This window comes from Cricetulus griseus, chromosome 4 (genome assembly GCF_003668045.3).
Source record: "Cricetulus griseus strain 17A/GY chromosome 4, alternate assembly CriGri-PICRH-1.0, whole genome shotgun sequence".
Lineage (NCBI taxonomy): Eukaryota > Metazoa > Chordata > Mammalia > Rodentia > Cricetidae > Cricetulus > Cricetulus griseus.
The window spans coordinates 110,783,770-110,811,251 of record NC_048597.1 but is presented as its reverse complement, the minus strand read 5'-3'; the positions used below and the strand labels follow the sequence as shown (position 1 = coordinate 110,811,251).

At 45.1% G+C, this 27,482-nt stretch overlaps 1 protein-coding gene across 3 annotated transcripts in view; it reads left to right on the top strand.

Annotated features, from left to right (window-relative positions):
• Positions 1-27,482, top strand: part of Auts2 (activator of transcription and developmental regulator AUTS2) — a 1,069,576-nt gene that overhangs the window by 965,364 nt on the left and 76,730 nt on the right. For all 3 annotated transcript variants that reach the window (XM_035444351.1, XM_035444352.1, XM_035444350.1), the window contains exon 6: positions 14,198-14,249. In XM_035444351.1, the coding sequence (XP_035300242.1) occupies positions 14,198-14,249 (52 nt within the window). The remainder of the gene's footprint in view (positions 1-14,197; positions 14,250-27,482) is intronic.

Genomic DNA, 27,482 nt, shown 5'->3' with positions numbered 1-27,482 from the left:
CCTGGATGGAGTCTGACGTAGCACAGGCTAGCCAGAATTTACTGCAAGGGTGTCCTTGATCATCTTGGTCCCCCTGCCTCTACTTCTCCAGAGTTTGGATTTCAGGTTTGTGCCACCATGCCAGGTGACAAAATTCAGATTTTGGTGGTAGAGCTGGAAGACGGTGGATACTGTTTGTTTTGTTTTCATTTACATGCATGGGGAAGATAAGAAGACCAGAAGAGGGTGTTAGATCCCTGGAGCTGGAATTACAGGCTGTTGTAACCACCCGACATGGCTGCTGGGAACTGAACCTGGGTCCTCTGCAAGAGCAGCAAGTGCTCTTAACCACTGAGCCATCTCTCCAACCCCATGGTTATTTGGGTTTTTGAGACAGGGTTCCATGGGAGCCTAGGCTGGCCAGGAACTCACTATGCAGGGGAGAATGACCTTGAATGCCTGACCTTCCTGCCCCTACCTACTGACTATTAAGATTACAGGCCCACACCAACATTCCTGGTTATGCAGTGCTGAGATGTAACCAGCACTTTGTGCATGCAAAGCAAGTGTCCTGCCAAATGAACCACAGCCCCAGACTCCCAGGGTTGGTTAGACCTTGTTTTCTCGTGCTTGTATTGATGGAAGAAAAGCAGTAAAGCATGAAAGGTTGGAGACATGTCACCTCAGCTACTTTCAGTTTCTATTTGAAAGAAAAAAAATCACAGCAGAGCTGTCAGATGGCAGCTGTACATTTGGTGGCAATGAGAATTCCAGATTTTATGCTAATTTGGTTTCGGGTTCCTTTGAACCCACAGTTTTATGGGGCTGTGCTTAAAACTACAATCTGTTTCGGATAAAAGAAAGGATTACAGAAGACTTTTTAGTTTTGCAAACATCCCTAGTCTCCAGAAGAAAGGAAGGGGGCAGATTTATTCTTTCATTAATATTGACATGCTACATTTCCTTGACTTTATTACAGGGAAAACTGCCTTATTAGAGTGTTTTGTTTTTATTTTTTCTTCTTTCTGTTAACTCACTTTGACTTCTGTAGAATCTTTCACAAACCTAAAGGTCCTCTCCCTTGCAGTCAGGATTCATAGTCCATGATCAGGTCTGGATCTCTTCCCTACATATTCATCTTCTTTTTTCTCTCCATGTTGGAACTGAGAGTCTGGTTCAGTGGTAGAGCAGTTACCTAGAATCCCCCTGTGAGGGGCTGGGGTGTGGCTCAGTGGTAGAGCATCTGCCTAGAATCCCCCAGCTAGGGGCTGCGGTGTGACTCAGTCTTACAGCATCTACATAGAATCTCCCAGTGAGGGGCTGGGATGTGGTTCAGTGGTAGAGCACCTGCCTAGAATCCCCCAGTGAGAGGCTGAGGGCATGTCTCAGAGGTAGAGACCCTGCCTAGAATCCTCCAGTGAGGGGTTAGAAACATGGATTACAAAAGTGATGCCCAAGGCTGCCTGTGTTCACCTTTCCTCTCCCAGTTGGCAAATATCCAGGATGCTACTTCAGCGGCTGATTGCTTTGTAACAAGACAGAAATGTAATAACTTAAAGCACAAGTTATTTATTTGCATACAATGTTGCAAGCTGTAAAGACAAAGCTCTTCTGGAACTACCTGACATCAGGGGAGCCAGATTCAACTAGAGGTTGAGGAACCACACCCAGCTCCTAAGATGATTGCCAGTGACCTGTGGTTACATCTGTGCTCATAAAGTACATGCCATGTAAGCTTGAGGACCAGAGACTGATTCCCAAAATGCTTGTAAAAATAAGCCAGGCATATAAACTTTTGATGTAAACTCTCTCTCTCTCTCTCTCTCTCTCTCTCTCTCTCTCTCTGTCTCTGTCTCTCTCTGTCTCTCTCTCTCTCTCTCTCTCTCGCTCTCTCTCTCTCTCTCTCTCTCACACACACACACACACACACACACACACACACACACACACACACTAAAACTAAGTTGTTACTGAGCCCTCAGTTACTTCTCTGGTCCTGAGGCCCCAGTATTCTTTGGTGTGAGTCTGCTGGGACTTCCCTACAATATGGTGACTAGCATGAAAAGACAGAAACTGCAGGCCTTCCTAATACAAAGACTGGGGTTTCCAACACATCACTTCTTTCATGTTCTGTTGGACAAAACAAACAGAAGTCTAGCTCAAAGGCCAGGACTACCTTCCCATGGGGAAGTGGCTAGCAAATTCGGGATTATTTATGACAAGGTTTGGGTTCTGGGAATCACATTTTACTTAGTAATCATTTTCAGGAGAACTTACCTGTGTTGTGTTTTTAGACTCATCTGTTTTATAGTTTGTGAAATTCCAAATGGCTGGCCATGTGCAGAAATGCTTTTACAGTGTGGTTTATGTTTGAGATCACATATTCATTCTTTCAGGTTCTAGTTGCCAGAGAGGTGTTATCATTTCCCTATTAGCATGTTGATATGAATACACTCAGTCTTAGATAGAACACATTAGAAGATAAGGAAATGCTGGTGGTGGCTGTTTGTGCATGTGTGTATTGCAGTACTGATACTCATATGATTGACTCCACAGACTAGAGCCAGGCACAGTGGCACCTGTTTACAGGTGGGCCTTTAAACCCAAGCATTGACCTCTAGCCTTCACACATGGACACATATGTATGTTCACACATATCCATACACACGTATACACCCACACACAACTTACACCACATGCACATACCCAAAAAAGGAAGAGAGAAAAAAAGAAAATGTATCCCTCAGAGCATCAGAAGAAGTTTGTGCCACCAACATATGTAAATGGCAGTTACAAAGGACAAAGAAGAGGTGGTTTTAAAAAATATGGGTCTTGACCTACAAAGCCAGAGATGGGGGATATGTTGCAATTGTTCAAGAATCCCCCCCCCCACTAGATAAAAGCTAAAACCAAAATAAAAGGGAGAAGCCAAAAATGAGAATGTTTTTAGGAAATCTACACCAAGGGGATTTTGTGACGTTTTAACTTCCCTCTTCTACTCCAGAAACTGTATAATTCAACAAAACAGTGGAAGCAATTATATTGTTCTTGCCTAGCTAGGGCTTCTGCAAGTGTTCAATCATGAAGCCTCAAACAAAAGCTTCATTTATTCACACTGATAGAAGAGTAGAACACCAAGCACCCTGGAGATATAAGAATACTTATAGGTAACTTGTTTCCAAGGGAAGCTACTCAAGCCTTTGAGTGAAGGTGGGAGGAAAGATGGACCAGTGTTCAGTCAGCTACCATTTCTTAGGATGTCAATCATTCCTCAATCTGTAAAACCAGGGTAGGTGAATGTTCTCGTTTGTCTTCTGTGGCTGTGATCAAACACTCCAACCAAAAGCAACTTAGAGGAAGAAAGGGTTTATTTTAGCTTGCCCTTCCAGATCATAACCAATCACCAAGGAAAATTCAGGCAGTAACTCAGGATGGGAGCCATGGAGGAATTCTGCTTACTGACTTGCTTGTTTTCAGGCTGCCTCACAAGGTTATGTTTAGTTGGTTTGGCTACACATCCCAGGACTACCTGCCTAGGGATAGTGCATCCCTCAGGGCTATGCCCACTGTCATCAACTAATAATCAAGACATCTCTCTACAGATATAACCATAGTCCAAGCTGATCTAGGCAAATCCTCAATGAAGGCTTTCCTCTCAAATGACTCTAGACTGTAACAAGTTGACAATTAAAACTAAGGAGGACAATAAACCTCTCAAATGTCCTTACAGTGTTCATATGGCTAAGACATGTTTACCATACTTCTCAGATCTGGAAACTTCTCTAGATTATAGACATTAGAATTCATCTTGAAGTGAGTGTTGTGCACACCTGTAATCCCAGCACTCAGAAGGCAGAGGCAGTAGGATCTTGAGTGGAGACCAGTCCGGGATACATAGAGAGCCTGTGCTACAAAGAACCTCTGTGGTACATGCCTGTAATCCCAGCACTCAGAAAGTAAAGGCAGGAAGACCAAGAGTTGAAGGATATTCTGGCTGTAATAGAGTGTTTGAGGCCACCTTGGATTAAAAAAATAAACATGTTTTCAGGGTTTGCTTTATTTTTTGGTGTGTGAGTGTGTGTGTGTGTGTGTGTGTGTGTGTGTGTGTGTGTGTGTGTGTGTGTGTGTGTGTGTATCTCTGTTTGGGTCTGTGCATGTAAGTGCAGGTGTCTTTAGAGGCCAGAAGAGGGCATACCATCTCCTGGAGCTGGAGTTACAGTACTGGGAACTTCTCCCATCCTCTTCAAGAGCAGCTGTTTCTCTTAACTTCTGAGACATCATCTCTCCAGTCCCAGAATTTATTTTTTACTTCTAAGTTTTGCCAGGGAGTAAGAATCTGAGACTGACTGCACAGGTGTATGGTAGAGCAGTGATGAGTGCAGAAGGTAATAGTCACACTTTATGGAACCACAATGTTATCTCAGCAATGATGTAAATGATGTCATCATGGTAAAGGTTTTTGAGAAACATGCTACCACATGTATGAATGTCAGTATCTTTAGTAGGGGCTCCTACTAAAGTTGACACCATATTGTATAGTTTATTGCTTGACCTACCCTATTTTCTTGTCTAGAGTACCCCAGTGAGGGGCCAGGATGGCTCATCTGTAGAGCACCTGCCAGTGAGAGGCTGGGAATGTGGTTTGTAGTAGAGTGGTTGCCTGCTATGCATATGCAAGACCCAGGGTTTCATCCCCAGCAACACAGAAATAATAAACAAATCAGATGAGGTATCTGCTGACAACTGGGTGACATGAGTATAGAAGAAATTTATTTTTAGTTTTCACTGCTTTTCTTCTCTGGTGTCAGCCTCTGAATGTTAATATTTTAATGTAGATTTGGTAGTTAAGTAAAATATATTTTATATCCTTTCTTATACTTTTCCCCCTTAGTAGTTTATAGTCAGCTCTGAAGTTTGAAAGTAAAATTCTTTTCCTTGACTTCCACACTTGGAAAATATTTATTCCCCCTGCATCTCAATAGTATGCACTATAAACTAACACAGTTCCGTTTATTTACTTCCCTCTTGTTACAGTCGTGATCGATGGTAGGGACAGAGGCGTACAGTAGTGGAGGTTTTTTGCTTTACAGCAATGGGAATGTGAGCCAGGGCAGCCTCCCTTCTGCCTGACAAGTCATGAAGCTTCCATTTCAAAATTCATTCCTTCAGAAGGGATTGATGCTGTGTTAGTGGAGGGACTGGGAGCCAGCTCAAGCAGACCAGGCATGCATATGAAAGGAAGGTGTTCCTGGAACCCAGGAAGAGTGTGAAAGAAACTGGCAGGGACACAAGGTAGACTGAGGTAAGAAGGGAAGGCACCTGCCTCCTGGCATCTTGTAGCTTCTTTGCTTTGTTCCCCACACCAGGGCTCGTGGTTGACCATCATAAGAGCAGGGGGCTCCTGGTTCAAAAAGCAGGTCCTGGACTGGGGCTTCAAATGGTACAATGCTTGCCAACATGCAGAAGGTTTCGATTGGATCCTCAGTGCCACAGAACCCGGGGGTAGAGGCAAACCTGTAATCCTAGCTCTTGAGAGGTAGCAGGAGATCCACCCAGTTTAAGATCATCCTCAGCTGTATAGAAAGCTCAAGGCCAGCCTGGAATACAGGAGATCCCGCCCTCTTCCACCCAGTTTAAAAGAAAATTAAGAAAGAAAAGTCAGACGACATGGCATCTACCCAAGGCTAGCTGCAGAAGGAGCTTCGGCATTGTTATTTCCCTTCAATGCTCTTTTCAAACTGCTTAAGTGATTTAAAACTAAAGGCTTGAATAGATTTCTGTAAAGGCTTCCTTTTCCTTTCCTCCTGGCATTACTCTTCTGGGGCAGTGCTTCAAGCTCATTTTGTTTCCAAGGCTAAATACAAATAGATTAATGGAACTTTCTCTATGCAAAACATTCAACCTAAGGCCGGAATTTTAAAGAAGTGTTTTCTATAAATATGGACAAGTTAAGTCTGGTAACTTATAATGCCCACTGAATATTGTCCCGAATTTCAGATTGTCAAATATTAACCCTTTAGATGGATTTAGAATTACTGTATTTTGTTGTTGTTGTTGTGACAAAGGCTGGCCTCAAATTCATAATCCTTCTGCCTCAGATTTCCACATTAAAAAAATTGACTTTAGATACATATTGGAACTTGAGGAAGATGGCTTTTCTTTTAGCATGGAATTTTTTTTTTTTTTTTTTTTTTTTTTTTTTTTTTTTTTTTTTTTTTTTTTACTTTTTGAGGATTTCACACACAGAGACACATATATAATACATTTTTGTCTTGTTCACCTCCATTACCCTCTCTGAATTCCCTCTCAATCCTACTGAACCCCTCCTTCCCAACAAGTCCCCTTCCTACTTTTATGTCAAGAGGCTAGCCTGGGCTACTTGAGACTCTTAAAAAAGTGTGTGTGTGTGTGTGTGTGTGTGTGTGTGTGTGTGTGTGTGTGTCTTCTTCTGAGTTTAAGCATGGCTGGCTACATGAGCACAGATGCAATTATGTACTGAAACATGGACAACTTGCCAGAGGCCACACCACTGAAAAGAATGACTCCTCTCCCACTTTGGTCATATCTCACAGAAGCTCCTAAAATAATTAACAGTAAAAAGACATTTGAGTCCATGCTTGATTGTGTTTGGTTGGTCTTATGTAGCCCAGGCTGGCTCAGAACTTCTAATCCTCCCACCTCAGCTTGAGTCTGTGTTCTTACTGATTGATGGTTAGTAGAATCACCTCTTTCCAAGACTTGCTGTTTTTAGATTTAGCTCAGAGTCTGAAAGTGATATGAGGCAGCCAAAAATGTTTAGTATATTAAGCCACTGAAATGTAAAAGGCGTGATGGTTTCCAGCGTTGGACTAGAAATCTTCCAAAATAGGGCCTGGTGTAGTGGTACATGTCTGTAATCCCAGCACTGGGAAAGAAGGAGGCAGGGAGATGGCCAGCTGAAGCAGAAATCTGCTTGGGCTACATAGTGAGATACTGTCTCAATAAAACAAAATGAGATGGATGCCCAATTAGGAAGATTGGGAAGGGACTGAATTTCAGAGCTGTAGAAGAAGATTGTGAGTTCAGGGTCATCGTTAGCTACATGGAGAGTTTCAGGCCTGCTAGAGCTACACGTCATCTTTCCTCAAAGTGTGGATAGTTAAGCTCATTTCCCACAAACTTCATATTGCTGCCATTTCCCAGAAAGGTAAAGCTCAAAGACCTCGTATTTCCAAAATTAATTTTATTAAAATGACAGAATGTGTTACTATGCAGCACCCACCCCCATTTCTTCTTTGAAAAGTTTAAACATTTTTTATTACATTTGTCCAATTATTTTATGTGTCCATGTAGAGGTCAGAGGATGACTTGCAGGAATCAGTTCTCTGTTTATACTATGTGAGTCCCAGGTATCAAATTCTAGTTGTCAGGTTTGGTAGCAAAAGCATTCACAATGCTGAGCCATCTTGCTGGCCCCTTTGAAAATGTCTTTCTATTTATTTAATCATTTATTAAATTTATTGAGTTCCATAGCATCCGTGGTGGTGAAGTAACTTTAAAAAGATGTGACATGTACATCTTATTATTACTTTATTGATTCATTTTTATTAAGACAGGGTTTCTCCATGTGGCCCAGACCATTCTGGAATTCACTAGCCTCCGTTCGTGACTCTCAAGTTCTGGGATTACAAGCATTCAGTACTGTGATGTAGAGATGTGGGCATCATTCTTTTTGTTTGTTTGTTTTTGTTTTGTTTTGTTTTGTTTTGAGACAGGGTTTCTTTGTGGCTTTGGAAGCTGTCCTGGAACTTGCTCTTTTAGATCAGGCTGGTCTTGAACTCACAGAGATCCATCTGCCCCTGCCTCCTGAGTGCTGGGACTAAAGGCATGCGCCACCACCACCTGGCCGTGGGCATCATTCGTAAAGCCCCTTTAATGGCATCTCTGTGGAACAATCTTTCTGGAGGATCCCTGTCCTTTGTCCATCTTTTTTCTTCTCTAGTCACTTTTCCTGGGTCACAGTGGCATTTGAGGGAACTGGACTTTCTCAATGACTTTCCACCCATGGTCAATGCTGCAGCTCAGGCCCCTCTTGACTGCAGTCTTTGGTTTGAACTCCTTGAATTTTGGTCCAAGGAGAGACCTCACCAAACTGCAGGATTGGAATCAAAGCTACAAATGCATTCGATTCATTTTGTCCCCCTGACATGGCTCTCTTCCTTCACAGGGCCACTGATGTCATAACGGGGGAATAAAGAAGGATGTTGAAATCTTAGGAACAATCTTGCTGGGAGGTGGAGAGATGGCTCACTAGTTAAGAGTGCTTGCTGTTCTTGCTGGGGTTTGGTACCCAGCACCCAAGTCAGGTCACTGGCAGCTTTAGGGGACCTGGCCTCCAGGGGGACTGGGACACAGGTAGCGCGCACGCGCGCGCGCGCGCGCGCGCGCGCGCGCACACACACACACACACACACAGTGGGGTGGGGAGAGGGAGGGAGGAAGAGAGAGGGGGGGAGGGAGGGAGAGGAGAGTGTTACACATAATTAAAATAAAGAGAAGGGCTGGGTGTACCGGTGGAAGGTTAGTGCTCAAATGGCTGAGGGCCCCATTAATGATCATCCATCCATCCACCCATCCATCCATCCATCCATCCATCCATCTCCCTTCTGGGGTGCTTAGCTGGGCTCCAGGGGACAGGGTGGTGATATGTGACACCGTTGCTACCTACAGAATGAAGCATTGCCATGGCTTTTCCTCTGTTTGCTGGGCGAAAGGGAAGCATCAGACACCACTTGGTGGGTGCGAATGTGTACACAAATCGTCTAGTTTGAGCAATTGTGCGGCGGGAAAGATGTCTAAGTGGCCACTTTGTGAAACCTAACACTGCTAGGTCTGTGATATGTGGGGTGGAGGTTAGATCAAAACCTTTTTGTTCTGGACTCTGATCCCCTCCCCCTCCGTATCTAACAATGAAATGATTACTTTGTATTGGGCACCTACTATGTGCCCTACTGTGTACCTACGATCTACCCCCCTGGACGTCCATTCCCTTTTCAGAACCTGCTCTTTGCTTTTGCGACTGGCCTAGATGCAATTCAACCCCAGGCTGCGGGCCTAGTAGCCTTTCCTTGGTTTAACGCAAATCTCGGAAGCGGTTAACTGCCAAGGGAGCGGAGCTTCATAGTTCCTTCCCGCGGAGAAAGGCGCCATGGGGGCCAGGGGCCCGATCCGCCACCGGAGGCGGGTTGTAGTGGGAGCCACAGCTGTCAGTGTCGCACCCAGGGACTGCGCCCCCGCGGGGCCGACCGGGCGCCAGGGCGGAGAGGAGGGGCGGCGAGGGGCGGGGCGCGCGGGGCGGGACGGAGGAGGGGCGGTGGCACCGGCTGGCGGCTCCGGCTGGGCGCGCCGAGAAGTCCCGCTCCGAGAGCCGCGAGCGCCTGGAGTAAGGCGCGCGGTACAATCCGGGGAGCGAAGTCCAGAGCGCCAGAGCAAGGGCGGGGGAAGGGGTGTCCCCGCGTCGCCACCAGGGAGCCCTTTCCCTGCTACGATCCAGCCCCGGGTAGCCGGTGGCGCAGGCGGCGTGCTGCCGATGGAGTTCACTTGAGCCGGGAACAGGCGGGAGAGGCAGGCCGGAGCGGAGCTAGTCCCGCGCCCCGCAGCAGCTTCAACCACAGCTTTCTGTACTACACGCGGGCGACACCCGCGGCCGATCGCCACTCCCGGAGCGCCTGGGTGCCAAGCCGCGGCGGGGCTCAGGACCCATCAGATCAGCCCGCGGCGCTGCCGTGCAGGCGGCACCCGCTGTCGGGGAGCCCGAGGCAGCCGCCGGGGAGCAGCTTTCGCCGCTGCCGCCGTACGCCCTCCTCCTCCTCCTCCTCCCTCTCCCTCCTCCCTCCCTCCGCACATGGTCTCCTTTGTCCTGTCGCCGCCGCAGCCGCCTCGATCTTAGCTACGCGCGCCGCGGCGGCGGCTCCCGGGCCGCTGCTCTTCAGCTCTGCCAGGTCCCCGGGGCGCACCAAGTTGAGCCCTTGGTCTGAGCCAGCCGGTGCCCCGCGCGCCCCGCAGAAGCCACCGAGAGAGCGCGCGGGCCGGGCCCCCTCCCCATCTCCCCGCCACCCGCCCTGGACTTGGCTGCGTTGGATGTGCGCGCGCGGTGCTGACTCCCGGCTGCCACGGAGGAGCGGAGTGTTGCTGTTGCTGCGACTGCCGCCGCCGCTGCTTTTGCGGCTCCGGTTCGGATTTGGTTCGCGTGCCTCGGCTTTGAGACTTTGGAGAGGAATTAGCAAAACACACAGACTTGCGGACCTAGCCGGGCCGGCTGGAGTTGGGCGTTTTCTCTGCTGTGGGTTTTGGTTGCTCTCTCCGGGTGGTGTGTGGTGATCGACCCGGAGGGAACCCGGCAGAGGACCCAAACCATGAACTTGGGTTTGACAAGAGCGTGGAACCCCTGGAGACCAGGTAATGTTGTACCCCCCCCCACCCCTGGGGGGTGGAGTGGGGTGGCTCAATCGTCCCCCGCCCGCGGTTGCGGGGGTGGAGGCAGGGGTCGAGGGGTCTTTTGTTGCGGCCGTAGCCGGGCCAGGGTGGTAACAGGGGCGGGCTGCTGGCGTCTGGCGGGCCCGGCCTCCCTCCCTCACCCCTCCCCCGCTCCCCTTTGTACTTTCCTGGCTCCCTGCACCCGCTGGGCTCGGACGGTGAGCCACGAGCGCCTGCCCGGGAAGCCCTGGCGGATAGAGACGATCCCACCTCCGGGAGGGGGCCCATGGTTCCCCGAGGAGACCCACTAGATTCCAAGCTGGGATCCCTGCTCCCGCTTGGGCTAGGAAGAGCTCCCTGGCGTGGTGCTGCCTGCTGACGGGTCACTGTCCCTACACTGATCTCCGGGTCCCCGCCCTCCTGCTTGTGCGCACGCGGAGCCCAGGGAAGGGAAAGGAGAGCTGACTGGTGCAAGAACTCACCCGCGCTTAAGTTTCCAAGAGGATTGTCTTTGCTGCTCCCGAAGTCCTTTCTCCTGCTGGTGCGGCTTTTGAGAGCCACCTCGGCGACCCGAGTTTTAAGGGGATCCGGGTGCAGCTCCAGACGTCTGGGACCCCACCCTTGTGCACCGGAGGTTTTTATTTCTTTATTTTTATGTGTTTTCCTCATTAGTCAATTTGCTTGACTTAACTTTTCGATCCACATCAGCTACAGCTTCTAGGGCATAGAAAGTATTGATATAAAAGGCAAATAACACCCATCCACCATCCCGTAAAATGCCTCAAAGAGCTTGTTTCTCTGGGAATTCTAGACACAGCCTCTAAGTGTATAAAACCCGTCAAAGTCAATCGAGACGAGGAAACGAGATGGCACCCGATATATTAAAATCTGTGCGGCTTAAGGTACAGGGTACCGGAGAGACGAGGGAAGACACCCGGTGCGTTTGCCGCTAGACTCATGCGCCTGCATGCGTCGTTGCTAATTTAAAAAGAAAAACAAAAATTGGCTAGGGAAATGATCCAAGTCATAGAGGGAAATGTACTATTTTTTTCTTTTAAAAGTAACAAAATGAAAATGTCTCCACAATTAAGGAGCCCAGCGATTTGTTCAAACGATTAAAAACCATATGCTTATGTATGTGGAGGGTATATGAGGAGGTCAGAGGACAACTTTCAGGAATCCGTTATCTCCTTTCACCTTTATGTGGGTGCGGGGGATCGAACTGAGGTCGGCAGGCTTGGCAAAAACACTGCTGAGCCATTACACCCACCCTGTACAAATGATGTTTAAAGTGTTAAGTGGATGAAAGTTACTTGAATAAAGTCGAAGGATCTACGTGGAATTTGCACCCATCAAGTCTTTGCCTGGGAGACTCTCCAGGAATTTGCATGAAGGTGGTTCGCACCGCTACATGGGAGAAGGAGGGACCAGAAGGACTCTTTTTCATCAAGCCACTGAGGCATATGTACCTTTGGTGTTTTTGCCTTTCCAGAGGAGGCCTTTTTGAGACATCTGCTTACCCCAAGGCACAAGAGACAATTCAGCACTTTATGACTGATATCAGTAAATTGAAGGGCTCAAAAAGCTTCCATTAGAAGAAGGCATTGCTCTGAGATCTTGAATACCCGTCAGACATGATTCCTTGATAACTGTTGGTCACAGCATCATCAGGTCCTCAGGGTCACTTCGCTATCTATTTGAGAGTATACGCAGAGCCCAGTAGTGCTCACAAAGGGGACAAAACCACAGGACCTGCCACCTACAGCCTAATCGGCTTCTGGCTCTCATATCTACAGCAACTGAAAAAACCCGCAACCTTAACCAGTTGCTTCCCTCTAGTTACTATGATTTGCCGTTTTGGAAGAGCAGTAATTTTTTTTTTTAATTAAAGAAACCTATTTCCTTATGTCCACTAGACTCACTGTATTAGAAAATCCCCATTTTTTTCAAGTGTTATTTTAGTTCTGTAAAATAATTGAAGACACAGGGTATTGCTTGTGTGTGCGTGTCTATAGTTTTTTGTTTTCCTTTAAAAAAATAAACTCCATTTTAGCTTTGAAGCCATGACTTGTTAATGACCATTCTAAGAGCAATTAACAGCATTTTAAGGATGGTGCAAACTCTTCAAATTGCTGAATTTTAAACTGCAGAACTCACAAGTGTGGAAATCTCATTAGTACTTGGGTATAGTAACACTTCGAGTGCAGCCGAAACGTTACATGCTTTGTCACATTCTCACATCTCTGTGGATGTCATGCACATCGCTGGGGCTTGGTAACTTAATATGCTTGGACTATTTGATGCTGACTACCCTTCACAAGACTTTCTTTGTGGCTCACTTTTATGAAATGCTGCTATAACATAATACAATTTTGTTTAGTGTTTCTTACTATGTCAGGAAAGCTATGTGTGTATCCTGTTCTTTCTTCAAAAGTGTGTGTGTGTGTGTGTGTGTGTGTGTGTGTGTGTGTGTGTGTGTGTGATCTCTGTAGGGTTTTTCACAAGTGAATGCAATTGAATACTTATTTTGTACATTTTTGCCCTTGATCCTATTAATCCTCAGAACCCACCCCTGTAGAAGGAAAATTAGAATTAAAATAAATGAGAACCAGCCATAATAAAAATAGGCTAGGTCTTTTTATATCCCTGGCCTTGTGAACTGGAACATTTCCTTCGGTTATACACAGAAATATTTTATCTCCGTCAATGTAGCATTGAAAGACTACATAGAATATCTTCTTTGTCCCCCAAAGCCAGCCCACACTCTCTCACCCCAATTCTCATATTTCTTTCTCCTGTATTTATGGAGCATCCTGTGCCTTACTTTATCAAATTTATTCATTTCTGTATAAAACATGAAAGATAGTTTTCTCATAAGGGTTACAGATTAAACCCAGTATGAATGTAGGTTGACCACTGACATTTCAAAGAGGTGTCCTCAAATCAGCAGGGTGAGCTTGCTTAATTTTACCTTTTTTTCTAAGTCCTAAAAATGAGCAGTAAATCGTCCATATTTTCTCTTTCGAGAAAAGGACTCACTGCTTATGTCTCAGAACATTAGTGTATGATGTAAATTGACTTCAGTTTTGCTATTTGAACAGGCTATTAACTTCCCTCATGCCAGTATAATAATTAGCAGACATGATCTCTGAAAAACATGAAAAGGAAGTAATCCTGGTGGCATGGTAGCCAGGTTTTCAGTAGGCTCAGCCCTCATCTGAAACACTGACGTTGGCCTGGTTACTGTGAGAAACCCTGAACATCGGGGTCATCAAATACATCTTTAAAACAAATTAATTTGGGGTATGCTGGTTGACCCTTTAGTGAAGAAAGGCTTAATGTCCAAAAATATACATTTATGATTTGTGGAAGAAAATGAAAAAAAAAAAAACAGAAAATCTGGTAGCAAAAAAAAAATAGCCATTTCCAAAATAATGATCTGTCAACGGAATTGGAAAATCATTTGTGAATGAACTAAATTGCCTTGTGGACCATTTCATAGAAATATGTTTTGCACAGATAATATGTCTAATAAGGACACATTTTGGAAATCAGATTTTTTTTTCTTCTTTCCCCCAATAAATAGCTGCAGTGCAGGCCTTTCTCCAACAGTCAACCAGCACCACCTTATGGAGGACTTGGGGAAATTACTGACTCTTACTATATTTTCCTAAAATATTGCCAATAGATTGAAAATCATAGCAACCTTGATGCTGTGGGTGATGGTCGTCACTGACAGTCTTAATTCCTTCTTGTTTTTCAGGCATCAGATGCTAGCTCTGAAAAACTTTTCAACACTGTTCTTGTAAACAAAGGTAAGATCCCTCTTTTTTATTATTCTAAATGATTGCTTTAAAATAAATATGCCTCGCATTGTCATTGTCCAAGAAGACAGAGACAAGGAAAATCCATGTGGTCTTTTTGTCTTCACATTTTGTGCTTTTGCTTGTGGAATCTGGATGTTTTTGAGAGATGAGGGAGAAAAAGTTCACTTTGAAAGAATTTACTGGCTCCTTGTTTAAATTGATCGGTGGTGTTAATTTCATGTAGGCAGCTGCAATAGAGAAAAATGTTTTTATAATGTCTTGATTGTTGGTTATCAACTTCCCGGCAGTAGGAGCACTATAAATAGTATATGTGTACCTCAGACGGTAATAATCAGTGGGGTATTTACTATTCATGGCATTATAGCCATAAGCCAACCTTTCTTTCTGCTCTGGGCTCTCTGTAAAGTTAATAAATGTGCAAGAGGGCAGAATTTAAATACACAGTTCCCCATTTATTTCTTCCAAACCTCAGTCTATAGAGTAAGAGAGGCTAATGATGCTGAGGTATATTCGGGGAAGGCTCACTCTAAGTAACTGCTGGAAGGTTTTTCAGAAGTCTTCATTTGCAGAAGTGTCACTAGACACAGTGAAATTTAGGGGAGTCTCCATGCACTGGCTTTAAAGGTGTGTAATCTGAAAGATACAAATGATGCCAACCCACCTCCCCGTTCCCACCGTAGAACCTGGCTTCAGGACTTGCAGGAGAATTGCTAAATAAAGATATGCTGGCCTGTGGCAACCTCTGTTCCACTAAGAATGCTTGGGATCACTATACCAGCACTGGATCAGGATTTAGGTGCCCATGGGGCAAAATTGGAGACCATTTCAGCAGTTTATTTCATTTAGAAACTTTTTTAATTTTTATTCTTTTTGCTCACTAGTTAGTAAGATGTTTCTGTGTACAGTTATTTTGTACTCTTCTATTATTTTAAAATCGAATCTAGCTTGGTTTTTAAATGGTACATTATATTTAAAGTTGTCCCCTGGAGTCTTGTGTGCTTGTAAGTTTGCTGGGACTCCCAGAATTAATGTCATGTTGAATATGAGCTTGCATTTAATTGTATGGTACGATTCCAGCTTTATATCTCATCATATTTAATGGCCTGAGAAGTTTGTATAAATTTGTTATCCTTAATGCTAAATACCCAGTAAAAGCTGATGTGGATGCTTGACAGCTCATCCCCCTCCAGGGCAGGACTATGTGGTTGTTTCTGATCCTGATATTGGGAGGAAAGAAGTAGTGGACTTTGGAAGAGGTGTCTTGATAAAAAAGGAGGGAAAATTGTGGCAGGCAGGTTACTACCCAAAGCAGTTTCTATGACTCTCTGACCTTCCCAACCCCAGCACACAAGTCTCCAGTCACCTGGGATGGTGTCTTTCTTGTGTTAAGTTGCTATGGCCCTTTCTAAGCTGGCTCTGTGTTTGCCTCTAATTGCAACTTTAGGAAGAGGAGGAAGACAGGCTGATGGCTGAAGAGCCCCTTCTCTCTCTCCTTAATGTCTCCTCTCTCTTTTTCCCATCCCACTCCCACCCTTGGGCTTCCAATCCAACACTTCCCACATTCTTATTTTTGTTTACTTACACTGAGTGATGTGTGGCGTCTATTTGGCAGTGAACAGTCATGCCCCTGACCGGGTGCCTTTCTTCTGAGCTGCTTTTCTGAGACTAGTGAGGGGTGATTTCAGTTGCCTTGAAAGGATTAAGGTTTCTTTGTGTATACTAAAATCAACACAGGCTTTTCTCCTAAGCTTTGCTTGGGAAAATACACAAATAAGCATTTTAGTTGATGACAGATTATTCCTTTGCCCCTTATTTCCATCCAAATGGCCTTTCTTTCCTCCCCTGGAGTTTCCCCTTAATGCCTTATGCTAATTCCCATTGGCAGCATGAATGACAAGAGCCTCAATAGGTGTACAAGTACAGGTGCTGCTGAAGCAGTAGACTGCCTGGTACTCACAGCCCTTCCTCCCTGGAGAAGGAGCTTGAGTGATGCTGGTGATCTCAGACAACATCAGCATAGTTTTCAAAACTGCCAAACATCAGAAAAAACTACCTTAAAAGGAAAAAAATTTAAAAAAATCATTGCACATCATTGATATCAGTAACTCGTGCAGCAAGCCTCACTAGGGAAGTGTGGTTTGGTGTTTGTCTTTACTCCTGGTAGTAGCAGCAGTGCTTACTAGATACATGGTTGACAGGTCCTTGAGCTGTCATCTTCTCTTATATCAGGTTCAAGTAAATCTGAGAAGCTGGCTTGCCTAAAATGTCAGTCAGTGTGCATATTATATGTATGTGTGTATAAAACAGTACACACACACACACACACACACACACACACACACACACACACACACTTTTAAAGCTTTGTCAGAAAGGACAGGTTTAAGCCAGGTAGCAGACACAGACACAGTTGTGACATTCTTAAAGGCCTTCTCTCACTGAACAATTTTAACAAGAGCTTTAGGGAGTCTCACATTGGCATCCTTCAGAGCCAGGTGTTCAAAGCCACATATCACCCCCTTTCCCTCACCGAAGCCTGGCAGCTTTCTGGTCTCAGAGTAGCAGGCTTAGCTGGGAAGGTTATGCCTCCAAGCCTGGTGGTCTGGTGGGTGTGTAGATTTGGTTCATAAAATTTCACTGTTTGAGGGCAGTGATAAGCTCACAAGCTGATTGGGCCAGGGACTAGGGAATTGGCAGCTTTGGTGTTGGCTTGCTCAGCTTGGAGACAGAGCCCCAGGCTGTAACAGCAAGGGGCCCTGGCTCAAGTCCATCCCTCTGCTTGTGAGCTTGAACAAGCCATTTAGCCTCTGCAGGTCAGAATTTTCAATCCTACACAAATCTAGTTCTGGGCCAGCATCTCCAGTTGGGATAAAACAGTTAATTGGCAAGGGACATGGATTGGAACAGTCGGGTATGATGAATATGTTTTCTGTAACTTACCAATTGATCTTTATTTAAATGTTCCCATGTTGTAGACTCAGGCCAATTCAGTGGAGTAAGACCCGAATAGGTGTTCCAAAATGTTTCTTTTGATGCCTTTCATTTCCAGTCTTACAATAAGTTAATCAGGTGGCGTGTGCTTGCTCATATACACAGCATACTCAATGAGAAGGGGAACCTTTCAAGAAAGGCATGGAGTCTGAGCCTGCAAATTGGAAGGATTATCGCTGTAGACTTAAAAAAAAATAGCTCAACTTTAATCAAGGTCATGGTTGCCTTATCTAATCTCAATGTGTTTAAATGTTTACAGGATGTTCATGTGAATTTTATGAATCCTTCTGTCTTTGGGATTCAACCATCTGCCAAAGGAAAAATGAGTTTTCCCACTGAGACAGAAGCAGAGATTGACTTACTTATTGCCCCTGTGTTGTGAGCTGAACAGCTATGGGAGCAATAGGCACTGCAACTCCCCAGCTTCTGGGGCATGTTGTGCTTAACAGGAAGCTTCCATGAGCAGGGGAGATGGCTCTCTAGGTAATGTTCTTGCCTTGCAAGCATGAGGACCTCAATTTGAATCTCCAGAGCCTTCATTAAAAGCCAGTTATGGTGGCCAACTCCTTCAATCCCAGCAGTGGAGAGGCAGAGGCAGGAAGATCCTTGGGGCTCACTGGCTAGCCAGTCTAGCCTACTTGGTAGCTTTCAGGCAAAGAAATCTTGTCTCAAAACCAAACAAACAACAAAACCAACAACAAAACAAAAAAAAAACCTCACCAAGGTAGAGACCTGGGAGATGACTCAGTGGGTATAGGCACTTTCCACTCAGGTATAGCAATCTGAATTCAATGCTTTGAACCCATGTAAAGCTGGGAGTAGAGAACCAATCCCATAAAGAGGGCCTCTGACCTTCACATATTTGCCATGACACCCCACAGGTGCCCCAAAGTGTCCACACTCACAACAGTAGTAATAAGGTGGATAGAGATTGAAGAAGACACCTGATATCAACTTTTAAGTTTCTGCACATGCAAACACGTCTAGTGTACTGTGTAGTACACTAGACACACTCACACAGGGACACACACAAAGGAATTTTCTAGTTGATTTAGTATGGCAAATATTTATTACTGTTTTTTTTTTTTTGAGGCAGTTTTGCTGTATAGTCCTGGCTGTCCTGGAACTTGCTCTGACCTCAAACTCACAGAGATCCACCTGCCTCTTCCTCCTCAGTGCTGGGATCAAAAGCATATGACACCACTGCCTGGCTATTTTATTATTATTATTATTATTATTATTATTATTATTATTATTATTATTATTATATTTGGTTTTTCAAGACAGGGTTTCTCTGCACAACAGCCCTGGCTGTCCTGCAACTCACTTTGTAGACCAGGCTGCCCTCTCCCCTTTTAGGATTTACTTTTTATTAATTATTTATCTGTGTATGGGTTTATGCACATGGGTGCAGTTCTCAAAGAGGACAGAAGAGGGCATCAAATCAGCTGTAGCTAGAGTTGCAGGTGCTCTTTGACCTGCCTGAAGTGGGTTCTAGGAATCAGATCAAGCCCTCTAGAGAGCAGGATGCACTCTTTTTTTTTTTAATTTAAATTAGAAATAAGCTTGTTTTACATGTCAATTTCAGTTCCCTCTCCCTCCCCTCCTCCCCTGCCCCCCACTGACCCCTAATCCCATTCCCTTTCTGCTCCCCAGGGAAGGTGAGACCTTCCATGGGGGATCTTCAAAGTCAGTCATGTCATTTGGAGGAGGGCCTAGGCCCTCCCCCCATGTGTCTAGGCTGAGAGAGCATCCCTCTATGTGGAGTGGGCTCCCAAAGTCTATTCATGTTCTAGGGATAAATACTGATCCACTACCAGAGGCCTCATAGATTACCCAGACCTCCAAACTGACACCCATGTTCAGGGGGTCTGGATTAGTCCTATGCTGGTTTCTCAGCTATCAGTCTGGGGTCCATGAGCAACCCCTTGTTCAGGTCAGCTGTTTCTGTGGGTTTCTCCAGCCTGGTCTTGACCCCTGGCCATCAATCCTCCCTTTCAGCAACTACATTCCAGAGTTCAGTTCAGTGTTTAGCTGTGGGTGTCTGCTTCTTTTTCCAGATGAAGGCTCTAGGATGGCACATAAGGTAGTCATCAATCTCATTATCAGGGAAGTGCATTTAAGGTAGCCTCTCCGCTATTGCTTAGATTCTTAGTTGGGGTCACAGGATGCACTCTTAACTGTTGAGCCATCTCTCTTCTCTCTGTTACCCTTTCTCACTTCCCAGAGGTCCTCCTTGGCAGTTTGGCCACCTGGATGCATAGGCAAATGTACACACATCCATCATGCCAAGATAATTAATCTCTTCTAAAGCCCTTAGGTTGCTGTAGATCAGAGCTCCCCAAGGAGGCTAGGAAGCTCTGCTGCCTCCCAGCCTGGTTGTGGGTCCTGTCTCATGTAGGAGGTGAGGACTGCCAACTCATTTAGCCTCATAGTCCCTTTCCCAGGATTCCTCCTGACACCAAGGCAGGCTATAGCGAGAAGATGCAGGAGGTGTGTGTGACCTGGGAACTTTCTCACCCCCATTTCTGCCTTTGCACCTGTTTCATGAACTTCCCCTGAGCTGAAATGAATAAATGTCTATACTCGATAGGGCCCAACAACCGACCAAAGTAATGAATGGTTTCGCCAAGGTCCCACTTGGTGAACTAATTAGTTTATTGGCCTTACTTGCAAAACACAGATGAGGGGGTTATTTACAGGCATGTCTGTGAACCCAAATCAGCTACAGCACCACCCCATCATGGATGACGATTTTGTGGAAGCTGCATCATAGAGTCTCCCGTTGGTTAATAGTCTACTTCATATATATATATATATATTATATATATATATATATATATATATAAGAACCCTCATGATCTTTTGCAGCTGAGGGTAGACAACCAGAGGGTAATAGCTAAACTCCTGTATGAGGTCCTTTGATCCTTCTAGCCTCCTACTAAGGGTATTAGCAGCTCTTTTACAATTGCCATAAGACTTAGCTACCACTGTATATTGTTCTGCTCAGTAAGTTGCCATGACTACCAGGCAAGGTAATCTCAATTCCAAACTGGATGTGGGATGATCCTGTTATGCCCAGAGGTGTTTTGTTTTTAAAGCTGTAATACAGGAGTCTCACAATGTAGACTTAGATCCTGCTAGAGAATATCCCCTGAGCTAGTTTAAAGAGAAGCTGTGACTCTCTAAAGGGTATCTATGAGAGTGGTGGTGGGGAATAGTCTAGGGAGGATAGAAGCCTCACAATCCTGTGGTTGAGCATAGCTTGTCTTCAGAAAAGTGAAGGAGCAATGAGCCATCACCTAGCATCTAGGCAGAATCCTGCTTCATCTCCCACACTAACTATGGAGAATTCTCATGGACATTGTGTCACTGTGAGAAGATAGAATGCTTGGCTACTCTGAGCTCCTGGTGACCTTGTCAACGCCTCACAGTTCCAATTAGAGGGACACACTTGGGCTTTTCTTGGGTTGTTGGAAACAGAATTTCCAGTGGGACACAGTCAGGGTTGGTCCGTGGAATGGATTAAATGATAAGCACCCCCATTGTAAAACTTGGTCCCAAGACGGTGCCAATGTTTGGGGAAGTATGGGAGTTATGGGAAATATATCACTACGGGCCTTTGATATTAAAAGCCTAGTGCTACTTTCAGTTCCGGCTGTCTTGTTTCAAGCTTGTGGTAAAGGGGTGTGGCCTCTCAGCATCCTGCTCCAGCCACCATGCCTGCTGCTTACAGCCATGCCTCTCCACCAAGTTGGTTCTCATCCTTCTAGAGCCCTAAACCCAAATAAACTCTTCCATAAGTTGCCGTGGTCATGGTGTTCTATCATAACAACAGAAAAGTAACTATTACGGGTTTGTTGAGTGATTTGGTGGTATGCTTTTATCAGCATCACACAGAAACAACCTGGCAATTATAGTGTCTGAAAACTGAGATGCAATGAGATGACCAAACCATTAGCCAAACATACTACTGTGGCTGGGGATGTGGCTTGGTGGGGCACAATGCTTGCCTAGGAAGAAGGAACCCTGGTTTCCATGCTTGGCTCTGCATAAACCAGATGTGGTGGCTCATACCTGAAATTTTAGTACTATAGAGGTGGTAGAAGCAGGAAGGATAAGAAATCCAAGATCCCCCTCTGTAATATAGTGAGTTATATAATGAGATCAAAACAGGCCAGAGGTCCTGCCTCAAAAACAGAAAAACTAAGGTATTGCAAGCAACTTCAACAATGTTAGATGCATTTGTTAGCTTAAAGACAAGCTATGCTCTTTGAATACAAAAAGGCAATATGGTCTCTTGAGAGAAAAGTCTCTCTCCTAAAGTAGTTAGTTCTATACCTAAAAACAATACAGTTGACTGTAGAATAGCTTAACTAGGGAAATATGGCTTAGACTTAATACCCCTTTATCATGAACACAGGAGCCTGTGTTACAACCCTTTGTGGTGTCTTCTTGGGTTTAGACTAAGGAAGACTATCAAGCCAAACCCAAACCTGATTCGTGTCACAGCAAACTGAGCCAATTTTAGTCTCTGCAAATTAGTTCTATTTTTATTGACTCTGAAATCCCAGATAAAGTGAAGGTAGAATTTTGTTAATTTTTTATTTTTTTCTCCCTCGAGGAGAGAGAGAGAGAGAGAGAGAGAGAGAGAGAGAGAGAGAGAGAGAGAGAGAGAGAGAGAGAGAGAGAGCGCTCTCGCTCGCTGGCTTTCTTGGGGTTCTGAGAGATAGAAATGTCTTCCATGTGGAGAATTAAATGGTGTTGAAGGGTAATTGGTGCTTGATGTGAGACAAAGGAGTTAGAAGTAGTTGGTTCTTCTCCCACCCCATACCACAAATAGCACGCAATCAGGCCCCTTTTGTCATGGAAATTGGCCTTCCTGTGGAAGTCTGACTCTCACATCCAGAAGCTGTTGTACAGAATAATTCCTGGAGAATTCTGGGAAACAGATGCCTTGTCCTGCATGAGTAAAATTACCGGCAGGAGGCCAGAAATAGTACATGTGAGGAGAAAGTGCTTCTCTCTGGATACACCAGTGTGTGTGTGTGCACGTGTGCAAGCCAGATGTCCTTGCTGGGTGTCTTCTTGCCCATTCTCCACCTCATTGTGTGTGATTGGATTTCTCACTGACCCTGGAGCCCACGGATTAGGTTTACTGACTGGGGCCCCTCTCCTGTCTCCATCTTCATAGTGCTGGGATTACAGGTGTGCCCAGGCTGCCATGAAAAGCTTTTCTGTGGATGCTGGGGCTCAAACTCAGGTCCTCATATTTGTGTGGTAAGCACTTTAGTTTACAGCCATCCTCCCCAGCCTCCTTAATCAATACAGTTATCCAATCACTGTCACATGGCCTTCTGGGGGACTTGTGGGTGGGCAGGATGAGGAAATAGAGGCAAGAATTGGATCCCATCACAAGTATTTAGTTGTAAGTTGTTGAGAGCATCTAAAGTGATCTTAGTGGTATTTGAAGGTCCAGCATTGGCCACCTTGCCACTTAACAGAAGGAAGGAAGAAGGCCAGCTCCTCAGATCCCTGAGTGTCCCTGTAATACATTGCGTGTCTGTGAATATACACCTGAGTGTAGAGGCCAGAGGTTGGTGTCCAGTGTTTTTCTCAGTTGCTCTCCACCTTATGTTTTGAGACAAGGTCTCTCACTGAACCTGGCTGCATCAACTGACCAATAAGTCCCAGGGATCCACCAGTCTCTGTCTCCCAAGTGCTAATTACAGATAGCTTCACCACACCTTCCACTTTTATGTAGGTGCTGGGGATCCAAGCCCTGGTCTGTTTTTGCTTGTGTGGCAAACACTTTACTGGCTGAGCCATCTCTCCAGCCCCTAAACAGATTCTTTTCATGAATGTTCAGACACTCTGATTTATTTCTGAGCCCACCGGAAAGTCCTTCACTTCCTTTATCAGGAGATTCCTGAGTCCTCTGTCTGAAATAGCTTTCCTTTTACCAGCAGTTTTGCCCGAAAAGCTTAACTGCTTCTCAGCCCCTTTCAGCCCATTCATGGCTATGGGTATGTAGTGTTTCCTTTAGACACTGGTCTAGTGTCTGGTTGTCTGGGAAAGGAATGCAATCACCACAGAAGGCCATTGTGATAATAACGATTGCTATTAAAACATCAAGTCTATGTTGCAGACCTGCAGTGAAAGGTGTTGACAACCAAAGCCTCCTTCCTCTTTAGTAAGGCTTTCTAAGACATCTTCCAGCCCCAGGCATGGTTTCTTTCCTGCAGGAAGCCTGTGGGCTATCCCATGCTTCTGGATTATTTCTAGTTTCTGACAACTACAGGGGAAAAGAAAAAAGAAAAAGAATCACACGTTGTTTTCTCCCAAAAATGTATGTTTATTTAACTAGGTTTCTTTTCTGCTTCACAATCTGGATTCCATTCAGTCAGTTACCACTCCAATTAACTAACAATTATTTAACATTAACAGTAATTACAGACGCCAGTTAAGCGCCTACAGATGTCAACTGTTAGCCTTGTACCTAATCACTCAATGAAACGGAGAAAGTTCAACAAACATCAATTAGCCCAGCAATTAGTATGAGTTAGCAAAGAGCGCGTTATCATGTGTGTGCTGATTCCATTTATTTTATTTTGGCAGTAAAACACACACGCACATGCACACACCCATATGCACACTCATGCACATCACACACACACACACACACACACACACACAGAGACACATACATGCACACATGCAGTGAGTTCCTCAGCTAAGATAAAAACTATTGTTTTACAGCGTACATAAGAATCTTTGCCTGGCCTGGGCCTAAGTCAAAGCACTCTCCCCAGAAATTTATTTAGCAAACAAAATTGGTCTGGATGATTCTAAAATCCCCATGCCACTCAGGCTTAGGAAGCAACTTTGGTGAACTAGGAATCCAGTAAATACAGTATGAAAGAAAATGCTAGAAGACGTCAGTGGAGAAAATGATTGATTCACACTTGAGCGGGCTGCTCTGTGCATCACAGATTTCTCCTGATTTATTCCTGAACCTGCAATAGAGAGGGTGCAACGGTGATCTTATTAATTTCATGGTGCCTGAACTTCCACTCAGCTGTCTTTCATTTAGCCCGGAGCGAACATCAAACTATTTTTACCTACTTGTCCTACTCTGTGCTTTAAAAAGTGGCAATGCTTCTTATTTGAAGAGAATTCAATTCTTGAATCCACCAGGGAGAACCTGGGCCTGAACTCTCACTTTTTCAATTTGTATGAACCTGTGTTTTTGTGTGTGTGCACGTGTATGGGGGATGGGGTATAGGTATCATATCTTAAAGAGTGTTCTATCATATGTGTGGCAGAAAGAGGACAACTTTAGGTGTCAGTCTTTACCTCGCACTTATTTTATTTAAAGATTTTATTTATGCAGGGCGTTGGTGGCACACACTTTTAATCCCAGCACTCGGGAGGCAGAGGCGGGCGGATCTCAGTGAGTTCGAGGCCAACCTGGTCTCCAGAGCGAGTGCCAGGATAGGCTCCAAAGCTACACAGGGAAACCCTGTATCGAAAAAAAACAAAAAAACAAACAAACAAAAAAAGATTTTATTTATTATGTGTACAACATCCTGCTTCCATTCCATGTATATCTGCACACCAGAAGAGGGCATCAGATCTTATAACAAATGGTTGTGAGCCACCATATGGTTGCTGGGAATTGAACTCAGGACCTCTGGAAGAACAGTCAGTACTCTTACCCTCTGAGCCATCTCTCCAGCCCACCTCCCACTTTGTTTGAGACAGGGTCTCTTTGTTTGTCACTGTGGACAGATGTCAGGCTAGTTTCTCATGAACTTTCAGGAATTCTCCTGTCTCTGACTCCCATTTTACCATAGGGGCCCTGGGATTGTAGACACTACCACATCTAGCCTTACATGAGTTCTGGGGATCCGAAATCAGGTCCTCATACCTGCTGGACAAGCGTTTTACCCACCCAGCCCACCTTGTTTTTGTTATTATTGTTGGTTTGTTTGGTTGGTTGGTTAGTTGGTTGATTTTGGTTTTTGAGTCATGGTCTCTCATTAGTACCCAGGGCTTATTGCAGCTGGACTAGTCTGACTGGCCAAGAGGCCCTAGGACCCAGCTGTCTCCACCTCCCCAGTGCTATGATCATGAGCCCGTGCCACCATGCCCAGCTTTTTCCCCCTTTTTTTAAGGGTTCAGAAGATCAAACTCAGCTCTTTATAACAAGCACTTTACCAACTGAGCCATCTCCCAGGCCCAGCTCTCCCCTTTTCAGCCCCCCTCTGTCTCCTCCATTTACACTGAGGTGACTCCCAAGGGTTGGCCCAGTTTTGCCGGATTTACCAGGAGATGAGACAGCATTCCTAGGCTCCGACCATGACTTGGTGTTTGGAGATCCTAAGAGGCCATGTGTCTGCCTCTCCTCCTGGAAATGATTTTCCACAAACTCCCGGAGCCTGCAGATAGGAGTGGAAGAAGGTAGTCCCCTGTGGAATGCCCTCCTGGGTTTCTGTGGGTCTAATGTAGCAAAACTTTCCATTTGGGGAAACTTCCCAATGCCACTCAGCTTCTGCTGAGCTTCCCTTGCCTCCCGAGTCTTTGTGGTCTCCATAGAAAGAATCCAGAGACTCCTAGAGCCATAGTCTAGAAGACATACAGAGTTTATTGTAGAGTATTGGAAGACACTCTCTTAAGGAGTGAGCGTGGCTTGTACCCAGTGATACCCTTGTCCAGATATTCACTACAGGCAGGTTTCCTATATAACAGTCCTGGCTATCTTGGAACTCACTTTGTAGCCCAAGCTGACCTCGACCTCACAGATATCTGCCTGCCTCTGCCTCCCAAGTGATGGGATTAAAGGTGTGCACCACCACACCTGGCTTTTCTACTGTTTCTAAAGTCTCTAGATAGATAGTTTTCCTGGACAGGTGATTAATAGTCCCATGTAGACCACCTCTTACAGTAGTGGCCAGTGAGACGCTCTTATTCTTTAACATTAAGAGCTATCTAGCTAAGTAATCGTAAATGTTTAGGCCTTCTGAAACTAGGTTTAGCTACTCAACAATTAATGACCTTCCAGGCAGTTCAGGATGCCACTTCTCCCAAGACCAGAAATATGACTCACATCCCATTGGTCTAATCAGTAAGTAGAATGCTATAGTTCCGGCCCTTGGTTTTACAGGCTTTTGGTTATCAGGAAGCAAGCAGTCCAGCCTTCTTGTCCTGTTATCCTGCTGATACCTATGTAGCAATCTGTATTAGTTACTTTCTTGTTGACACAACAGAAGACCTTGTCTAAGTTAGGGTTATCATAGCTGCAATGAAACATCGTGGAAAGAGTTTATTTCCTTTACAGTTTCAGGTGACAGTCCATCACTGAGGAAAGTCAAGACGGGAACTCAAACAGGGCAGGAACTGATGCAGAAGCCATGGAGGGGTGCTGCTTGCTTCTTGTGACTTGCTCAGCCTGCTTTGTTTGTTTTTGCTTTTGAAACAGGGTTTCTTTGTGTAGTCTTGGCTGTGGTGGAACTAGCTCTGTAGACCAGGCTGGCCTTAAACTAACAGAGATCCTCCTGTCTCTCCTTCCCAAGTGCTAGGACTAAAGGTGTGCACCACCAACACCCTTCAACAGCCTGCTTTCTTATAGAACCCAGGACCACTAGTTCAGGGATGGCACCACCTAAATGAGCTGGATTCTTCCCCCATCAATCTCTAATTTAAAAAATGCCTTACATTTTCTTAAATAATTTCTTATGGAGGCATTTTCTCAATTGAAGTTCCCTCCATCCAAATGGCTCTAGCTTGTGTCAAGTTGACATAAAACTAGCCAGGGCTGACCCAATAAAAGCAGCTTAAGGGAGAGTTTATTTTGGCTCACAACTCAAGAGTACAGTCCACTATGGCAGTTCCAGAAAGAACGGGACAGGAGCATAAGGCAGCTGGTTACACAGCACCCACAGTCAGGAAGCAGAGAGAGATGAACACTGGTGCTACACTCAGTTTCTCCATTTGAAACATACTACACTTATTTATTTACTTATATTTTGTGTGCTTTTGTGTACATGTGTGAGCTCATGAGTGCTTCAGCCTGTGTGGGGAGGTCAGCAGACAGTGAGTTGGTTCTCTCCTTCCACCACATGAGTCACAGGGATAAACCCCAGGCTGTCAGGGTTAGCAGTGAGCATGTTTATCCATATTCTCAGCCTTCTTTTCTTCTTTTTATTTCATCTTGAACCCCTCAATCCC